Source organism: Propithecus coquereli, unplaced genomic scaffold (genome assembly GCF_000956105.1).
Source record: "Propithecus coquereli isolate 6110/MARCELLA unplaced genomic scaffold, Pcoq_1.0 Scaffold76, whole genome shotgun sequence".
NCBI lineage: Eukaryota > Metazoa > Chordata > Mammalia > Primates > Indriidae > Propithecus > Propithecus coquereli.
In genome coordinates, this window is record NW_012153729.1 from 6338667 (window position 1) to 6352996 (window position 14330).

Here is a 14330-nt window from a genome sequence, read left to right on the forward strand (position 1 = left end):
GACAGGGAGTCTAATAATAACCCCTGGCCCAGGCAGACGGTGCCTGCCCTTCCAGAAGGAGAGGAGAATCAGGACCCCTTCCTGCTGTTAGGTGGGCACACAGGAGTAGGGCAAAGCAGTGCAATCGCACGCGCCCAGCTCCCTCCTGATCTGTCTGCCCCTCCCTCTCCCAGAGCCCTGCCTGTGGAAGTCAGAGTTCCCTGAGAATGTGGCTGCCTGGGGATAGCTCCAGGGAATCTTCCGCTCCCAAAGAATGCATGAAAAGAGGCGGATATGATTTCAGAGACAGCTGCGTTGTTGGGAGTGTGTGTGAGTGCGTGTGTGTGCGTGTGTGTGTGTGTGTGTGTGTGTGTGTGTCCCCCAAATCCGGTGCCCCAGATCCCACACCCGGAGTGTCCAACCATAGTTTTCTCCTCTCCACTGGAGGAAATCAAGAAGACCCCTAGTTAGGGGTAGGGACGGCACTTCCCCACCCCTCTGGCCCCAGAGACAGCTCCTTTCTGTCTAGCAGCTGTGGCTGGCACAGCCTGAGCTTGCCTCACCCCCACCCCACCCCCCAGTCCCACAGACAGGTGGCAGCTGAGCCAGAGGGACCCGCTCACGTTCTCTGCCCATCTCCTCCCAGGGTTCTGACCCTGGCACGCTTTGTGCTGGGCATCAAATGGCTCCAGAGGGCATCCCCTTCCTGTCAGCCACTGGTCCTGCCCAGCCCACCCCACCCTGCCCCATCACTGGGTGGGAGATGAGAGTGGTGGACCCGGACAGGAAGTCTGGCACTGGGTGTTATTTAAGGCTACTCCGGTTTTGGAGTTCCCCTGTTGTCTGACCACAGCCTCTCCCAGACGTAGCCTTTCCTCCTGAGCGCCAGTCACTGCCAGAGTCAGACGTTGGATCAGTCATCTCGGTCCTCAGCAAACTTGATTGGGGCCAAGCACCATGCCGGCCATGGGGTGACTGTGATAACCAAGGCAGTGGTGCCTTCGGGAGCAGCTGCTGAGAAGTGTCTGGGGCCAGCCCCTGGGCCTAGTGCTATCGGGTGGGGGCTCTGCCATCCAGCTGGTGGGTTGGGTTCCTAGTTCTTTCACTGTGTGACCATGGGTAGGTGTCAACCGCTCTGAGCCTTGCTTCCTTCATCTGCGACTATTAACTGAGACAGTCCCTGTAACGTGCTCAGTACAGAGTCCCGTGGCACATGATAGGACCCGGTGATATAAGTCATTAGATGGACTGGCCTTGAGGTTCAACAGCGCATCTCAGTGCAACACCCTGTAGAGGTGGAGGAGGGGAGACCTGTTCCACAGACACTGGCCAGGGGAGACGGAAAAAAACACATGCACAACGGGCTTCAGCTCCTGCCCCAAATGTCCAAATGAGCATTACAGGCTCGTGGGACGGTGCACATGGTACAGTGTACATGTGTGTGCGTGCATGCACGTCAAAGACTAAGAGAAGATGAAAACAGGCAGGCGTGGGTCTGGGGGAGCGGCCGAGAGGGGCATGGGATCTCGAAAGCAACGGGGGTCTGGGAAGTGCAGAGACGGTTGAAGAGCAGGCCGCCTGGGGAGGTGAGAGAGCCTGAGCAGACCCAGTGTTCCAGAACCCAAGGGAGTGGGGGCTCCCACTCATTTTCTCAGGTCTTTAAGAGCAGTGGAAGTCCCCGAGTCCCCGGATGGGTCTCTGTCCCCCTCCCCCAGCAGACTTGAGCCTTTGTCTGCCAGCCTCAGGGGAGGCTGCCCCCGGGGGCAGCAGAGGCCTTCAGGGTGAACACCAAAGCAGGCCATGGAGGAGGGAGCCTTGGCCCTGGTGGGCACCCGGCTCCAGGCCACCAAGCGTGGCTGTGTGTCTTGGAGGGGAAGCAGCCTGGACCTGCAGCCTGAATCTTCTCACCTTTGACAGGTGAGGAGGGTTGGATATGGAGACAGTTCCTACCTCGAAGAGATAGTAAGAGGACCGGTGAGTTAGCCGATACACAGCATGTGGCCAGTGCCTGGCACGTCGTAAATTGCCACAATCGCTGCTTGGGAAGGAGGAGAGCCCCACTGGCCAGGTGTCCATGAGCAGTACTGGGGACAACAGAAAGAGCACCTGGCACTAAATCCGGCTGTTTCTGAACAAGTGAACAAGCCATTTCAGTTCCCTCCTTGCCCGGTGTTGGTGCCACCATCCCCGTCTGCCCTGCCCCTTACGGGAGCCCAGACCCTGCTGAGCTAATACACTTGACACGTCTTAGTAAGCTCCAGACGCCGTGCACAGGGTGGTTGTTGCTACTGTCAACATGCAGCAGCCACATGTGTCTGCCTGTGCCAGCTTTCCTTGCCCTGGATCCGTAGACCACATTCTTTTGGGACACGTGTTGGGGGTAGCAGAGATGTTTTTAATAGTAATACTTTACATTTAGACGTGGATTTTCATGTGTTCCCTTTGGGTAGTTCAGGTCAGTCTCCCCAGAGAGTCCCAAATGTGTGTCCTTAGGCGGGGGAGGGACAGAGTGGGGGCTGGACCTGGAACTACAGGAGTCCCTGCTTCTGACACGAGGTGGGTCTGAGGAGGGAAGACCAGGCCAGGAGCTGAGGTCGGGATGAGGAAGCCCCATTCATGCAGTCCGAACTGAGTCACCGTCACCAGACAGTCACACTCAGCCTCGGGAGGGGGCCCTCCCCCTGGGTGCTCCTGGCCCCCCTCCCCCACCTCCCCTGAGGCCAGCTCACCTCGCCATACCTCTCCTCCGGGCTGGGGCTGTTGTCCCCTTTCTGCCCAGTGCAGACACCCACAGGTCCAGCTGCAGCAGTCACTGCTGCCCCCGGCTTGGGTCCTGGGTTGGTGCCCGCTGCTCTGGGTTGCTCATTACACAGTGACAAACCAGAGATAATTAAGTCACTTTGAAGACAGCAGAGGCAGTCTAAGCACTGATGTGGCAGCCGTGGGCATGGTATTGGAGCAGCGCGGGCAGTGCAGGAGACTGCAGGGCACAGCGGGTGACGTGGAAAGTTGTCCTTGCTGAGCTCTGTGCATCAGAGCAGGAAGGCTGTGAGCAGGTCTCGGCTCCCTCTTCCACCCCACCCCCATGCTCATGGGAACTTGCAGCGTTAATCAGCACCAGGAACATAACTGCCCATTAGAGAGCAGCAGGTGACACCAGGCTGGCCGTGGGGCAAGGTTCTAGTTAGGCCTCCACTTGCCTCCTCCCCTTCCTCTTACCCCCCATCTTCCTCCCTTCTCCCTTCCTCTTCCCTTCCCGCTCCTTCTCCCCCTCCCCCTCTGCCGCTGCCCCACCCACACCCCAGTGTCCTCCCAGCACCCAGAGAGGGTTCCAGGGAGGGTTTGGGAAGCGACCTGCTAACCAAAGCCCTCTGAGTTTGGGTTTCCCAGGCGTCGCTCCCGCTGGGGCTGGACTGCATTATCAGTGACCTAATTGAGGCCAGCTGCCCGGCTTGGAGAGCACCCAGGCCACAGAGTCCCAGGGCCTGCCGAGAGGCCAGGCTTGCAGATCGGGAGGCCGGAGGAGGCTTGAGAGAGTGTGAAACGGGGGAGCCGGCCGCACCGCCCGCAGGCTGACCGCTTCCTGGGGGAGCCTTCCTTGCTGGGTGGGGACACATGGCATATTTGGTAGGGGGTGGGAGGGTCCCATTAGGGATAGAAAGAGAGTGGGACTGTCCGGGAGGCAAACTAGAAGTAAAGGGTGGCTGTGGGGAGGGCTGGATGTTAGCCTCCTCCAGCCCACACCAGAGGTTTGTCTGGGATTCGGTTACAGTTTTTTTCAGTAGGAGTAACTTATGGGAAAGTGCACAATCTTAAGTGTGCCACTCAGTGAATTTATGTGTGCGTGTGTGCACGCATGTGTGTGTGTGAGGGACATCGATCCAATGAAAGAGTACTCCAGACGCCCCAGGATCCCCCTCACGCTCCCCCGCAAAGGTAGCTGCCATTCACACCTCCATCTCTATAGATGAGTTTCTCTGGCTCTGAACTTCATATAAATCAAACCGTATAGTCCCGGCCGTTTTGTGTCCGGCTCGTTTCCGTGAACATCACCTCTGTGAGATTCGTCCCTGTTGTGTGTGGCTGCAGTTTCCTTTTCATGGCTGCGTTGTATTCCATTTGTGACCATAACCCGTTCTGTATATCCATTCCCTTGCTGGTAGACATTTGGGTCATTTTGAGCGTTTGGCTATTACTGCTGTAAGCTGCTGTGAACATTTGTGTGTGTGTCTTTTGGGGAGGACATGAGCCCTCCTTTTTTGCTAGGTCATGGTATGCATGTTACACAGTGGTTTGCAAATTGTTACGGGGATCCCTGAGTTTCAGCAGAGGGGCCCCAGGGACAGGGGTGGCCAGGACAGAGTGTGGCATTTCCATGAACTCCTCAATCAGATGCAGCTCTGTATTTCAGGGCTCTGCCAAGTGAGTCAGTTAGAAGCAGCAGCTAAGCTACTAGAGAAAAGTTGGAGAACTTCTGTTGACGCTAATCCGGTGCTTCCCAGACTTCGATGGGATACACATTGCCTGGGAACATCTCTAGGTGCAGGTCCGATTCTCTGGGTCTAGGGCCTTCCCAGCTGCCTGGAGGAGGGTTTACAGTGCGCAGGGCTGAGGGGACCAGGGAAGCTGTAACTGTGACATGTTTGTCCCAGGTGGAGGTAAAGTCCACATTTTACGTGGAATCTATCTGCCCCCTTCCTGCGTGAGTCATCTCTCTTGCCCTTTCCTGGGCTGTCCCCACCACTGTGGCTGAGAAGCCTGTCGGTCCTGGGTGACGAGCAGAACAGCCCAACTCAGGGGTCCAAACACCTGCCACATCTCACAGGGCTGGGAAGTGTGGACTGCAGCAGGTGTCCCCACTGCTGTGCTCTGTCCCCCCGGAAGATGACCCCAAAGCCTCCAGGCTGCAGACCCCCGGCCTCGGCTTGTCAGGGCTGTCTCCCTGTGTGCCCGTCCCTGCACAAGCCTTGTCTCCCCCTTAGACCATAGGGTCCTGGAGACTCCCCCAGCCACCCCGATTGCCACCACTGGCCTGGAGGCTTCCTGAAACAGGCTCCCGTGACGGCCCGTACCGGACACCGGGGATTCTGGACTGGGAACCCCTCGGGGGCTCGTGGGAAGCAGGGGGCGGCTGTCAGCTCAGGAGCCTGACTTAGAGCCAGGTCCAGGCCTGGCTGGCGGCCACCAATCCCGGTGCCATCTGGTGTCCATCTGGCGGAATCAAGAGATTGGAGGGCAGAGGGGGGCACCCAGGCCCCCTGACAGACAGCAGCTCCCTGTGCAGGACCCTGAGATGCTAGGCCAGCCTGAGAAGGCTCCTCCCGCGCCCCTCAGAATTCTGGCTTGGCTGCGTCCCCTGGCAGCTGGGGTTAGCTGTCCCTGATGGGACACAGGGGAAGGAACCCCACGGGTTGCAGATCCTCACTCTTCCCATCCCCGCCCCAGCACAGAGCTGGCCTCTTCTTTCTCTGGATGGACCGCGACACCCAGAACAGGCTCCTTACATTCCGCGTAGAAACTTGTGACTGCGCTGACAGTACCCTGTGCGCAGAGGAGGCAGCAGATAGGCTGTGCTGTCCCCACCTGGCCGGGTCTCAGGTCCCACTCGGTGTCCCACCCAAGGCCACCATGTGCTGTCGTCCTCATGGGTGTCCCTCTCCTTGTCTGTCTCCCTCCGCCATGGGGCTCACCGCCCACAGCCCTCACTGTGACAGTTGTTGACAATTCCTGCCTTGTCTCTTGAGTGGCTCAGAGCTCTTCATCAGCAGGGCCTGGTCCGGATCTTTATCCAGGTGTGTGAGCCGGAAACCAGGGACCGCCTTGGCAGCTCCTCCCCCTCGGCTGGCCGCCAAGCCCACCACTTGTCCTCGTGCCCTCTAAGCTCCGTCACTGTCACCCTGGTGCCTCCGTGCCAGAGTAGGAGGAGAGAAGAAGGGACAGACAGAAAGGGTGGGTGACAGACACACAGCTCAGCCCCTGTTCCTACACCCACAGTCTGGGCAGAAGGACATTCAAGGCCCAAGGGCAGACGTTTCCAGAACCCACCACTGACAGGCCACAGAGCTGACAACAGGCCTCTGCTCTCTTCCAGTCGCTGCTGTTCCTGGGGTTGGTGGCCGCCGTCTGCCTGGGCCTGAACCTCCTCTTCCTCGTGGCTTACCTGGTCTGCGTGTGCTGCTGCAGGCGGGATGATGCGGTGCAGACCAAGCAGCGCCACTCCTGCTGTGTCACCTGGACAGCGGTGGTGGCCGGGCTCGTCTGCTGGTGAGCGTCCCTCTGCACTGGGCCCGGGTGCCGCACAGACTGCAAGGGAGCAGGGCCGAGGTGGCCTCGGCAGCACGCAGGGTGAAGAGCCCACTTGCTCGGGCCTGAGCCACCCGTGTCTTTCTGATGGTTAGCCCTTGACCCTGACACCCCTGCTCTCCCCCAGCAAGCCCTAAGTGGCTCATCGGCGGTCTGGCCGTGTTCTCCCAACTGAGCTCTGGCGATCTTGATGGAAAAGATGTCCCCAAAATGAATCCTGTCCAGCCTCGGGAATCAGAGACCTGGGGTGGTGACGGGGGGTCTCCAGAAGGGCCCCTGGCCCCCAACCCCTGCCCCGATGTGAGTTTGTCCGTGGCTGCTGTGCCTGGCTGCCACACAGGCTGCTCCCCGAGTTTACTGGGCGGCATAACCAGGTAGCGGGCACCTCCACTCCCTGTGTGCCGTCCCCTCCCAGCTGTTGCCCTGGGTCCGTAAGGTCAGAAGAGAGTCTGACTCCAGTCGGATCAATTCCATCTTCTTATGAGATCGATAGCTTTTAGTGCCCCTGGGCGGGTCTGTGCTGCGGAAGTGAAGATTCCTAGCTCCCGTGCAGGCGTCGGCACTGCCCAGCCCGCTCCACCCGGGCAGTGTCCGCACGCACGCTAGCTGTTTTCAGGAGTTGTATTTTCCTTTTTTTGTTAGTTTTATTTATTTTTTGTGGAGACAGGGTCTCCCTGTGTTGCCTAGTTTGGTTTGAACTCCTGGCCTCAAGCGATCCTTGGCACCTCCCAAGGTGCTGGCATTACAGGTGTGAGCCACCTCGCCTGGCCTCGTTCTTGTTTTTGTATCTATAGAGGCCTTTCCGAGAGCCTAGTGTGAGCACGCCCTGGGTGGAATCCCCCACTACTTGGCAGCAGGACGGGAGCCAGACGGGAGCCCGGTGAGCCTGGACTCTCACCCCAGCAGCTCACCTCACTACCGCGCTTTCCTTCTCCATCGGAACATGTTCTTGGTCCCGTCCTGCCTGTAGCGGGCTCACCTAAGCCAAAAGGCGGGCAAGGCCCAGAAGCCACCTTGCAGGGGTGACAAAGCTCTGAGCACCTAGGAAGGGCTAAAATAATAGGCTCAAAGGTCAGAGTTCAGCCCAGGTCAGGAGTTCAAAGGCAAGTTTGATTCCGTGTGGGGAGGAAGAGCTCCTGAGAAGTAACTGTGGCATTAAAAACCCTCCTGCCGAGGGCAGGTGGCAGCGCAGGGTTCGCAGGGAGAGGCAGGGCCCTGGGGACCACCGGAGAAGCCAGCAGTGCCTGCTACACAGGGGCCCCTGGCTCACGTGAACTCAGGTTTAAAAAAAGAAAAACACACAACAAACTTGTTTTTCAAGAGTCCTTTGGAACAGTAAGAATGGTTTTGGGGGGCAATTCTGGTAAGTAATAATTACCCACAGTTTAAGGACAACTCGAGGCAGGAGAGTGTGTGGCAGGGTTCGTTCCACAGCATCTGCACGTAGCTTGTGCCAGGCAAGGGGAGCCGGCGGTGGGAACACAGGCCCAGCTCCGCCTCCCTGGTCTTGCAGCTCTGGGTGTACTGGGAGAGGCAGAGGATTGCACACTCGCGTGATTTGAGTGATTGCAAACTAAGGAGAGTGCCCCAGAGGTAAGGGACAGGCATGAAAGTGGGTGTCCCACTCGCGATGGGCATCCCTGGTTGCGAGGACGCCGAGACCCAGGGGATGAGAAGCGTTACCTAGGCAAAGGTGGGGATGAGGAAGGAGGAGCGACTTCCAGGCAGAGGGAAGAGGACACGTGCAAAGGCCTGTGGCGGGAGGGAGCGTGGAGCTGGAGGAAGCCCCCCTGCACTCAGAGCTGTGGACAGCCTGGACTGGAGCGGCTCACTCCGAGGCCACGGTTAAGAGTGTCGCTGACCAGTTAGAGTTGACTCCAGAGGACAGTGATGACATGGACAAGGGTCTGAAGACCTTAGCCCAGAGAAGGACACGCGTCCAATGCAGACAGCAGGAGGTGAAGGGGTGATGTGCAAGCCACGTCCTGCTGTCTGACCGGGTGTCACGCAGAACTGGAGGCTTATTCCGGGCTGCCCAGGAGGCAACCCAGGACCCAGCAGGTGCCAGGTTTAAGGAGGAGGTTTCGGCTCGGTATAAGAAGGAACATCCTACAAGCTGCCACATGGGCGCCCTGGGGATGTTGGGCGGGGACAAGGTGGAGAATGGTGAGGGGGTCCCCAGTTCCCGGAGGTGTCGGGTGAGACCCAGGGTCGGCACTGGGCGTGTGGGCTCGCCAGACCTCAGCGGTCCCCGAGCCCACCGTGTGGGGATCACCTGGGCGCTGGTGAAAGCGCAGGTGCCTGGGCCCCACCCAGACCCGCCGAAGCAGAGTCCCTACGGCGGGCCCACAGCCTCCCTCTCAGAGGACGGCATTTTCCTATTGCCTAGTGAAGTGTGGACAAGCTTCAGGGGCAAGCTGGCTCCTGCTCTGTGACTTTGTGTGATCCTGAACCTGCCAGAACTTGAGATCTCCTTGCCCCCACCCCCCAACCCCATCCCCAGGAAAGAGTTTCCCAGCTAAAGTCAAAAACCTGCTCTCCATGGGTGTTTATAGCGGCGCTACTCATAATTGCCAAAACTTGGAAGCATCCAAGACGTCCTTGAGCAGGTGAACGGATAAACAAACTCTGGTGCATCCAGACAACGGGCTGTTACTCACTGTAAAGAGAAATGAGCTATCAGGCCGTGGGAGTAACGGAGGAGCCCTAGCTGCACGTTAGGAAGTGAAAGAAGCCGTCGCGAAGGGCCGCATCTGTATCATCTCGGCTGAACGACATTGTGGCGAGATCAGAGGTTGGGGAAAGGTGAATGGTTGGAGCACAGGGGCTCTCTAGCGAGCGGAACCGCTCTGTAATGACACCATGCGGTGGACACATGTCGCTGCCCATCTGTCCAACCCCCACGATGTGCAGCTCCGAGAGTGAGCCTAATGGGAGCTGCGGACTTCGGGGGACAGTGACGTGTCCGTCCAGGTTCATCACCTGTGACAGATGTCCCTCTCTGGTGCTGGACCGTGTTAGTGGGAGAGTCTATGCGTGTGGGGACAGGGGCGTATGAGAACTCCGTACTTTCCACTCCATTTTGCTGTGGACCTAAAACTGCTATAAAAAATAAAGTTTATTTTTTAAAATAAATACAAGCATTCTCCTGTGGGTGTCACCTCTAACCTTTGTTTGGGGTCTTGCTTGCAGTGCTGCAGTGGGTGTTGGTTTCTATGGAAACAGCGAGACCAACGATGGGGTGTACCAGCTGGTCTACTCCTTGGACGACGCAAACCACACCTTCTCTGGGATCGATGCTCTGGTAAGGCCCCTAGGCAGCTGGCCGGACACAGACGCGGCCGCCGGTCCGTGTGGTCATCTCCCAGGTGGATCCCAGCCAGCTCAGCACACCAAGGGGCTGTGTAGTGCCAGAGGGCTGGACCCCACTTCTGGGCTGCAGTTGCCCCTGCCTGGGGCGAAGGGGCCACTCGTACCTCCCAAGCCAGCAGGGGCAGCAAGAATGGGGGTGAGGACCACAGGAGGGGCGTGGGGGTGGCTGCGAGATCAAACACCGTTCATTTTCCAGAGAGCGGAACACTTTCCCATGTGTCAAAGGAGACCTTGAACGTGGAAAGGCAGCCCCACTGCATTTTTTTATATCCGTTTTAAGTGCTGCATACAGAGTATTGTGGGGTCCAGGAGATGTCAAGAGGAAAGCACTCTCTTCTGAAACAAGCGAAGAGCCCGCGAGGTGGTGAGATTTTGCCGGAAACCCGGTGGTGTGTCCCTAGGGCTCTGGCTTCTGGGCCGGGACTCCAGCTGGGGCTCACAGTGAAGGATTGTGCTGGGCTGGCCGGAGGAGGTGGCGGACTTTAGGGGAAGGAGAAAGCTATTCTGCTGAGCGTCTGGCCAAGCGACGGAGCCAGAGGGCAAGGGACCAGGGTTTTCTCAAACTCTGACCTTGGTCCCCCTGCCCCTGTCGCCTTCTCTCGAAGCCCCAGTCTCTTGGGCTGGTTTCCCAGGCAGCCCTGCAGTGGCCCTGGGTGCTCCCTGGGAGAGGCTCCCGCAGAAAGGGCAGAGGGCAGCGTTCAGGGAAACCAGTCCTGGGGCACACACCCCAGTCGTGATCCTCTCTGGGCTGGGTCCCCTACAGAGGGTGACAGCCACAGCAAAAGGCCCATTTGTGTCAAGCAGCCTCCGCCACAAAATCCAGCCCCAACCAGAGAACTTGGACATCACCCTGGCACCCTCTCGAAGAGGAGTCGACCTCATTTGCCCACTCCTGCTCCCTTAAGCTCCTCTAAGACTTTAATCCCTCAGTGGATCCCTTGGGGGGGGGGAGTTACCTTAAAGAGACAGCTGTGCCGCCCCTGTGCCCAAGACAGCTGGGGGAAGGGGCCCTGGCCTCCAGAGAAGGGCTGAGGATCCATGCAGACCCAGGCCCAGCTCCCCTGCTGAGCCCATCCAGCCACTGGTATCCGCTGGGACCCATCCCTGGGCACCTGAGAGCTGATGTCTCAGGTGTCTGGATGCCGGGCTAGGACAGCCCTGCAGGGGGCGGAGGGTGGCTGGGATGGAGGAGCTGAGGAACAGCCTCATGGGTGTGGCCTGGCCCAGCTGGGGGAAACGCACCCTCTGGGTACCCCACCCTCACCTCAGGCCCTGGTGAGGCAGGGCTCCAAGGTCGGTGCCCTCTAGGCTCTGTCTGCCCCTCTTCAGCCACCAGCACCGGACTGCTGGAGAGGGAACCTGGCCCTGAGAGGAAGCCCCGGCCCTGCCCCGCCCGGGAATCCCCAGGGCCCTGACGTCACTGGCTGAGGGAAAGTCCCAGAAGCACCCCGATGGGAAAACTTGAGTCCTCGTCCCACTGGGTGAGAGCTGTGCAGGGAGGTGAGCTGGGAACAGCCCCCCAGGCCAGGTCCATCCTCCGCAAGGTCTAAGAGTGCTCCAGGGTCAGGTCTGGACGTTTCGCAGCAAATTCCTCTGTCCAGAATCCCCCATCTCCCCAAAGGGAAGGGTCCCTCGAGATCAGCCCTTGGCCTCTCCCCCATTACTGAAACAAGAGGACAGGTGTCCCAGGGCTTTGTGACGGGAGCCGCTTCTGACTTCGGCATCCACCTCCTCCTCTGAGGTGAGCCAGGCCGCACTCCAGCCCCAAGGGCTCCAGGGCAGGCAGCAGACCCTAGAGGGCTTCCCAGATCTGGGGGGTGAAGTCCAAATATCAGATAAGTGGACGTTAGACGAGATAATGTTGGTGACAGTGCCTGGCAAACCACAGAGTGCGCCCCAGCTGGGGCGACTCTGATCCTGAGTGCTATTATAGCAATTACGGTAATCATGCAGTACAGAGGCTGGGACGGGAGGCCATGGGCTGCAAAGACAGAGTGGGGAGACTGGAGGACAGGTCAGTTGGAGTGTACCTGGGCCTTTTGGAGCCCAGGTCAGGCAGCTGGGTGGCCACCAAGAGGTCTTCTGGGGCCACACCCAGCACAGAGCTGGGTGGGCCTACTCCGAGCCCCCCTTTACTGGACTGGAAGCCCCTCCCCTGCGCCCTTCCGCCCAGAGGGACGCCTGTGCCAGGTGGGTAGGGGGTGGCTCAGGGTTCTGGAGGCCTGGCAGGGTTCTGGATCAGCTGCACCCCCCGATTTGGGGGGTCAGAAAGGAGTCATTTGGGGGTGATAGGTGGGCAAAGGCCCTTCTGTGGATCAAGCACCTTCATCCAGCCACCTGGCAAAGGGACCCTGTACACCTGGGGCCCCGGGGGCTCTGCTGCCTGGAGTTTGCGCCCTGTGTTCTGGCGGGCAGGTGACTCCCCCAGGCTCTCTCATCTGAGCCTGCAGCAGGCCGTGAGCAACACTTAGGTGAAGAAACTGAGGCACAGGAAGTTACCCTGCTGCCCCAAGGATGAAAACAAGCAGAACCGGAGCCCAGCCCATCTGGGGTCTCAGCCCCTCACCCCCATTGATCCGGCCTGTCTGTCCTTCCAACAACCTCCTTAAGCCGGGAGCTTCCTCCCTCCCAGAGGCTTTAAAACTGGGGCTTGCCTCAGAGCCTCCTGGAGGGCCCCGCCCCTGAAGTCTGTGGTTCGGTAGATCTGGGACCGGTAGATCTGGGGCCCACAGCGAGCATCTGTGATGATTCCCACGTGATGCTGAAGCTGCTGTCCCGGGGACCACACTTTGAGAACCGCTGCTCCATGCTGCGGGCGAGTTCCCACCACCTCCAGCGAGTCCCTCACCCCGCCCAGCCTGGGGAGCTGATCCGTCCGTCCCTCCTGTTCTCAGAGCTTCTCTCCGTGACAGAGAGCCTGGTCCCATCTCTGGAGAGGCCGCCCCACCCTGCCCTGGGCAGAGCGCTGTGTACTGAGCCTCTGTGGAATCGGGGTGGTGTGCAGACATGGGGAGCCGTGAGCTGATCAATGTTGTAATTCTTGTTTTTTTTTATTTTGTTTTGCTTCCTATGGAAAACCATCAGGAAGAAAGAGAGGGCCTGACAAATGTTTCTTTTCTTTTTTTTCAAGGAGAGATTGAAGAAATAGAAAAGTAAAAATGTGAGGCTACAGAAGGAGAATAAAGTGGTCTTATAGAAAAAGTTTACAGATTATTTTTTTTAATTTTTTTTTTTACTTAGCCCATTTTTCTGCACAATACAAATAATTTTAACAGCCCTTTGCTCTGAAGTTTCTTTGATACAATATGGAAATATAACAGTCTCACATTTATTGCTGGACTTGCTCATGTTATCACTTGATAAAAGTGCCGTTTGTGTCGGTGGTTACAAAGCTCTTGTACATTTTTTTGGTAAATTGAACAGAAGAGTTTATTAGGGCGACATTTGGTTATTGAACGCGCTTTCTCACGGCGTGGGGTTTTTCCCTGTGCTGCAAGCTGCTGACTCTGTACAACGTGGAATCTCCATACGCCACTATCTTAGCCCTTCACCAGCTCGAAGGAACCAAACATAAGCCCGAAAACGGAACAAGCCACTGACATTGTGAAAACAAAACAAAATGAAACAAAGAGCTATTCTCTTTCCTAGAACCAGGAACTCCCAGTGTCATGCGGATGTAAAAGGCCACACGGTTGACGTTAAGTCCCCACAATGCGGCCAGTTTGCCACCGGGAGTGGTATCTGATCGCCCTGCTTGCCGACGCTTCTGCCCCTTCTCGCGTGTTGTTTTTGCCTCCCAGACCTGCGGGAGCTGCAGGCTGCCGGATGAGGATTAGCACACTCTGCCCTCTCCCAGCCAGCTGTGCTTCTTGGTTCAGCTGACGGTTTCAGAACAACAAAGCCCTTCTTCCCCTGGCTGCCAGCACGCAGGCTCCGCGCGCTCGGAGCTGCCAGGCTGCACCCCCAGGCCCTGCGGGCACGCCCGGCTGTCAGAAAGCCCCTGCCAGTACCAGGTCTCCCTGTGCCCTCTGGAAGCCAACAGGGATGATCACAGCGTCGTCCTTCCATTTCCACCTTCACACAGACAGGTGCTTCCTTCGGGGTCTGCTCAACCTCAGGCCCTTGTGGCCCAGCCAAGGGACAGGAGCCTGGCTGCCCACCCAGTAGGACAAACATCCAGGGAGGACACATGAACACACAGAGAAGCCACTGGTTTCCTCCTGCCTTGTGTCCAGGCTCTTTGGAGACAGGATTGGGACTGTTTTGTTTTCGCCAAGTCCGATGGTTCTACCTGCACGCAGGTCCAACAACAAAACCTTGCTCTTGTAGGAGAGCTAGAAACCCTGTTAAGGGCATAAGAGGCCAAGACAGCAACATAGGAACTCTTCCATTTAACATTTTATTTCTCTAAAAGAGAGTTCGCAATACAAACTGTCAAAGTTTGAAGAGAATCTTCAAGGAAAATCGATTATTTTGTTGGTTTTCCCATATGGGCCTCTCTTTATTGGAAGGCACTGGGTCTTGAAGCCTGGGTCCTGGTTGAGGCCAGGTCAGAGCCTGTCCCCTGGCTTGAGGGACACGAGGGCTCGGTGGGTACTGGGGCCTTTGCCTTTGGTCCTTCCTCTGGGGCCGTGGGCTCATGAGATCCTCAGGGCGGGGGCGGCGTGGTGTGTCCG

At 58.0% G+C, this 14330-nt stretch overlaps 1 protein-coding gene across 1 annotated transcript in view; it reads left to right on the forward strand.

Moving 5' to 3' along the window:
- Nucleotides 1–14330, forward strand: part of TTYH2 (tweety family member 2) — a 31332-nt gene that overhangs the window by 1355 nt on the left and 15647 nt on the right. Inside the window, exons 2-3 of the mRNA XM_012662305.1 lie at nt 6071–6243; nt 9475–9586. Coding sequence (XP_012517759.1) covers nt 6071–6243; nt 9475–9586 — 285 coding nt within the window. The remainder of the gene's footprint in view (nt 1–6070; nt 6244–9474; nt 9587–14330) is intronic.